This window comes from Leptonychotes weddellii, chromosome 1, assembly GCF_054177405.1.
Source record: "Leptonychotes weddellii isolate Sample4059 chromosome 1, ASM5417740v2, whole genome shotgun sequence".
NCBI lineage: Eukaryota > Metazoa > Chordata > Mammalia > Carnivora > Phocidae > Leptonychotes > Leptonychotes weddellii.
This window is the reverse complement of record NC_138369.1, coordinates 2,613,277-2,619,246: the sequence shown is the minus strand read 5'-3', so window position 1 is coordinate 2,619,246 and position 5,970 is coordinate 2,613,277. Positions and strand designations below refer to the sequence as shown.

Sequence of the window (5,970 nt, the reverse complement as noted above, 5' to 3'; positions counted from 1 at the left end):
CCAGGGGACGCTGTAGCCCCCATGGTCTCTCTAGGCTCGCTCCTGCCGGCTCGCTGGCGGAGGCAGCTTCCGCAAGGCAGACGACATGCGCGTGCGCTCTCTGGCCGGCAGGGGGCGCGCGTGCGCAGTCGGGGCCGGGGGCGCGCGCAGGCCGGTACCGGAAGTGTGCGGTTGCCATGTAATATCCTGGCCGCGCGGGCGCGCGAGGGGCTGAGGCGGCGCCGGCGCGGGCGCGGAGCTGGCGAGAGGGCGGTGGAGGCGGCGCCGACGGGGCCCGCTGAGGCGCGCGGGGTATCGGCGGCGCCCGGGAGCCTGTCGCTTGCGCGGTCCCTCCGGTTCGCTGGGTCCGGGCGGGAGCCCGCACGGTGGCAGGCAGTATGTCGGTGGCGGGGCTGAAGAAGCAGTTCTACAAGGCGAGCCAGGTGAGCGGAGGCCGAGGCGGGGGGAGCGAGCCCCGGGACCCAGGCTGCCCGGAGTCGGGGACCCGGCCAGGCCCGACCCTGGCTCGGAAGGGGGCTGCGGGCACCGAGGGGGCGGCGTTGGCGCGTGTTCCCCGCTGGGTGGGGAGAGCCCAGGAGGGACGGGGGCTGCCCACGAAGTGGCCCAGGCCCTCCCCGCCATGTGGGCTCCGGTCTCCCCGAGAAGGGTGGGCAGACCCCTGAGAGGGGCAGAGATGCACCCGGAGGTTGACCGGGACATGGACCCCTCCCCTCCCTTCCCTGTAAAAGGCCAGGGAGTGGGGAAGGAGCAGGGGAAGAAACACTCCTGAGGCTGTCGACACGGGACTTTTGCCAGAGAGCCCAGGGGAGGGAAACTTGGCGTCTGGAGTAGTTCTTTAAAACAAACAAACGAAAACCCCTTTTGATGGACCCGGTACAAAGTTGGGAAAGGGTAGAGTGAAAAGTCCGTTTCCGCGTCCGGCCCCTCAGGCATCCAGCCCCTCTCCCCAGCGGCAAGGACTGTCACCCACGATTCACATCCCTTTCCAAAGATATGTTACACCTTTCCTTTTAAAACACACACCGACGCGGTGGTAGCATAGTCCACATAGCCCTTTGTGCTTCGGGTTTTTCGTTAAATGGTTTTGGAGATAACGCTAGAGCTGGAATTCACCTCGGGTCGCTTTCTGTTGTGGAGGGACGTCCTGGGCACTGTGGGGTGATGAGCGGCATCCCTGGCCCCACCACTCGATCCCAGGAGCACCCCCCCCCATCCCGACACCACAGATATCTCCCTGTACTACCAAATATCCCTGGGGGAACTCCCCTTCTCCCCTTACCCAGAGCTACTGCGCTAGAGCATACCCCTAGAGTTTCTTTGACCTTTATAATGGGTTGGTGGTATTCCAGTCATCTATTGGGGACTGGTTAAATTTTAACCAGTCATCTATTGATGGATGTGTAGATTGTTTCCAGTTGGTTTCTGCTGCAAACGATACTGTAGTGAATAGCTATTGAATATCTTTGCTCACAGGTGGTTGGATTTACATGTTAAATTCCCAGAAGGGGGATGCTGAATCCAAGAGTATAGTGTTTTATGTGTGACGGATAAGTATAGGTTTTTTTGGAATGTCCAGGCCCCATTGCTTGTGAATCTGGTGAAAGCTGTGGATCCACTCTCCAGAAAACTGGGCAATGGGGGAATTCAGTTTATAGTTTCAGATCCAGGAAGTCCCAGATTCCTTGAATCCTGTTGGTTCCTGCATCCCAGATTAAGAACCTTAGGTATGGAGTCTGTGTGGATAGACTCCTCGGAGGAATGAGCGACCATCTTAGGGATGGTGTGGTCCCTGCTGGCAAACTGGGCTTTTCCCACAATTTGGAGAAGTTCAGTGGGAGGGAAGAGAAATGAGTCCACAGTAACACAGCTGGTACCTTTTGCCCCTTGATGGAAAAAGTCCTGACCCCACCCTACTGTTTTATCTAGGGCAAACCCCAGATGATGGCTAACCCCTGGTGGAAGAGAAACTTAATCCAGAGGGGTTCTAGGATTATTGCTGAGAGTACAGCCCTTTGCCCCAGCAGGATAGAATTAAAGGGACCTGGCCCTGGGTTAAACCTTGTCCGACAGGCACCAGATCCCCAGGGCTTGACCAGAGCACCTGGGGATGGTGCTTACTGTCTTGGACCTTGATGACCTTGATGTAGTCCCTCCTGCAGGAGAAGCCCTCTCCTCCCAACCCCCAGCTCTCAAGGCCCATGCTGGTGGTCCATACCCCATACTGTCCCAAGCAGACACACTCTGCTAGAGGCACTAGCTAGGCCGCTCTGGCTGGCCACCAGAGCTTTTGGTCTCAGCGGGAAGCAGGGTGTCCTGCATTCAGATTTGTGAGAAATACATTGAAACCTGGAAAGCACTGTGCAGTGTAAGCTGCTGGTTCAGATTGATTTGTGATCTCGCCATTCTGAGGCCCATCCCCAAAGAGCTGCTGCGATGGCCACATCCTACTTTGGGAGTGGCTGTCTTGGCCTCCTGATCAATCCTCTGCTGAGTTGTGCTCTCAAGAATCATGCTGGCTGTGCTCCATTCTCTTCTGCAATTGTTTCCACAGGCCCCCAGCATCTCTGCTGTTTATCCAGACGTGTCCATCTCCTTGTGTGTTTCTTTTCTTGTGCTCAGTACACCTCTTTTAATTCTCTTGTCCTCAGAGTAGGATCGGCTGTTGAGAGTATGAGGCAGTAATTAATGTCTCTTGAATTCTCACCATATGAACAGGCAGTATGCTTTCAGCCACTGGTCTCATTTATCTGGCACAAGGGTAAATGCACTCCCCTTTTTACACAAAGCGATGTAGGGATATTTATATCTTCCTGTAGGACAGTGGTTCTAAACCAGGGCCAGTTCTACTCTCTAGGAGACATTGGCAGTATCTGGAGATATTTTTGGTTGTCGCAACCTGAGTTCCTATTAGTATCTAGTGGGTGGAGGCTAGGGATGCCACTCAACACCCTATAATGCACGGGCAGCCCCCACAACCAAGAATTATCTGGGCCCAGATGCCAGTAGTGCTGAGGTTGAGAAACCCTGCCCTAAGATTTGTGAGAAGTGAGAATAATTATACCAAAACAAAAAATCTCTCCTGGGCCATTCTTGTGATAGCCGCCTGCTTTTCTTTGTTTTCAAAACATGGATAACCACATATACATAGATAGACATGTACATAAAACTCAGCATCCAGATCCCAAGTTGTTAGAACCCCAGGGTATCTTTTGGCATCTGGTATTTTTAAGAAGGTATAAGCTTGCATGGGTACTTTTCAGCTGGGGTGACTAACCCTTCCTTCCCCCCCTGCCCCTCCCCCGCCCCATGTGCCCTTTCAGGAACATTTGGCAATGTCTGAGATGGTTTTTGGTTGTCACCACTTGGGGAGAGGGCGGCTACTGGCATTGAGTGGGTAGAGGCTAGGGATGGTTGCTAAACATCCTATAATACACAGGACAGCCTTCCCCACAACAAAGAATTATCCGGCCCCACATGTCAGTGCACCGAGGTTGAGAATGCTTTGAAACAGGTTCTTGATTTCAGAGGCTTGTAACAGTGTTACTTCTAAATTGAGAAAAAGAAGTCAGGTGGATGTGGGAGAGAGTGGGGCATGGAGAGGCTTGATTTCTAGCAATTGAGGCTGTGATATTAATTAAAAGTTTCTGATCTCACTGATGATACTGGTAACAAACCCGTTATTAGTATCTGGCAGCATCCTGGCAAATTCCATGCTAGTTCATCTCTGGTGCAAGCGTTCAGGTCTTGTATAAGGTCAGTTTGGGCTTGCGTGAGAAGTTTGTGAGCTTTTACTTGTTCAGAACTGGTTGCTACTGGGCTGAGGCCTGCTGGGCTGAGGCCTGCTGAAGAATCTGTAGAGGAAAGCGCTGGAAGGAAAAGACGTCTGTCTGGGGCCTCAATCCTACCGCCCACCTGGTACTTCTGCGCATCTAGAACTGGGGGAGATGCTTTAATCTGAGTATTTCTGGAGGACTAAGGAGGGTCAGGGGACCCCACTAGTGAGATCCAAACTCAGAAGTTCATTTCTCATTGTGGTACGATGTTAATTTCCAGGCCTAAGCTGCTCACTGGTTTCTGATAATTCTTGTGGCCAGGCCAGGTTTGAGAGTGTAACTAGGGATAGATCTGGCAGCTGCCTGGAATGCTGGCTTAACTTTTTTTCTTTCTTTTCTTTTTTCTTTTTTTCTTTTGGCTTGAAAGGAGGGAGACAGTTTGAACTGAAAGATTGGTTCCGTCAGAGCTAGGAGGAAAATTCATGACTGCCATATCACATAGCTTTGAAGTTCGTTGGATGCTTGCTAGGCTCTGGGTTTGTGCCTAGGAGGAAAGATCAGACTTCCTTTGAGAGGCATGGGGTGGGGAGTGGGCTGGGGCACCCAGGACCCCAACCTGTTAGAGTAAGTAATATCTGGGGGACGTGGCTGGTATTTGGAACGTCAGCAGGTACTACCTGCTCTGACCTATTTTTAAAACCTTATTGTGTGGAATCGGGCTTTTGATTTCCCAGGAAAGGGTTTGGCCTGTTAAGTAATAAATGTGGAATAGTCTTAGATACAAGAGTCTGGAACTTGTAGCTCCTTCACCTGAGTGGAATAAAAGCATGGAACCTGTGTGCTGAGAACAACAGGTGACAGGCAAAATTGGGTCCCTGCCCCAGACCCTTGAGCTCAACTGCTGCAGGCTAACTTCCTGAAGACCTTCTGCCTTGGGGCAGCAGACATGGGAATGGCTTTGGCTGTTGGCGATATCCATGTGTGATGGGAACTGGATTAAGTCCAACTTTGCCGGAAGCAACTCTGCTGACTCCCTCTGTAAGAAGACCCTTGAACTGGCAGTGTCCCTGTGGGACCCTGGACAGAGATGTTCCCATCCTGCTCCATCGGTAGACAGGCCAGGCTGCTCTTCCCAGCTCGGCTTTGGGTCACCAGCCTGGTGTTTTAGGCTGGACCGTGGAGCTACAGAACAAGTGTGAGACTGCTCTCCCCCAAAGGATCCTGGGACCTCCTGGAACCCCACCACTTCCCAGGCCTGTCTGTAAAACTGGGTTCGCCCGACCGCCTTCACAGGACCCACTGTTCACAGTCATGGAGGCACTCTGTAACCAAGCAGAATCCTATATTCTTGTTGTTAACAAACCAGGACCAAGAGGGCATCATACTCGGATCCGTGCCTGCCAAACATGAGGTGGCAAGTTCCCCTCTGACTCAGAACCCTGTGTTTATTAAAGACCTGTTAGCGTGCCTGGGTGCACTTCTCCCTACTTATCTGGCACAGTGTGAAGGCAGAGCCATAGGATACTTAATTATAGTCCACGTGCCACTGAATAATGGCCTGTGAGGTTAAGGATTTCATAGTGTCTCTCTGTTCGGTTTCAAAAATTGGGGGCTGTCGCATTCCTGAGACCCCAGAACTTAGCGAGTGAACCGGGGATACAGTGCTGTTTATCCCCGCACCCATCCACCCAGCCTTCCCTTTGTGGAGCCCTCTGAACCTTAGGTTTGCAGGCCTGAGCTCACCGGTTGGCCCCTCAGATGTCCATATGCGCATCTGCTCGTTTTTTTCCTCAGAGGAAACACTTGGCTCTGTGACCAGGACCACTCAAGCCTGCCCTTTGCCTCTGGAGAGCCCATCCCATGGCCTTTGACCCAAGGACATAGGCCAGTTCTGCTCTGGCCTATCTCCAGCCCTTCTCCTCTTCTTCCGTTGTTGCCAATATTTTGATACTGATCCAATCTGGGGAAACTTAGTTTTGATTTGGGCCAGCTTCCTCCATAGGATTTCAGAGGCAAGTGTGCTGCACGTTTTGGCACTGTGGCAAGTTGGGGGTGGGGAGGTGGCCAGAGGAAAGTCAAGTAGTCTTCTGTTCCTGATTTCCAAGGCAGGAGGTGAGATTTGTAAACTGTAGGATGGTTTGATGCTGAAGCTTTCCAGCAACAGACCTTTTCAGCCCCAGGGGGTTAGAGATCTGCA

At 52.5% G+C, this 5,970-nt stretch overlaps 1 protein-coding gene across 1 annotated transcript in view; it reads left to right on the top strand.

Annotated features, from left to right (window-relative positions):
• The first annotated feature begins 206 nt into the window (after positions 1–206).
• Positions 207–5,970, top strand: part of SH3GL1 (SH3 domain containing GRB2 like 1, endophilin A2) — a 29,840-nt gene continuing 24,076 nt past the window's right edge. Inside the window, exon 1 of the mRNA XM_081801817.1 lies at positions 207–422. Coding sequence (XP_081657943.1) covers positions 378–422 — 45 coding nt within the window. The 5' untranslated portion in view covers positions 207–377. The remainder of the gene's footprint in view (positions 423–5,970) is intronic.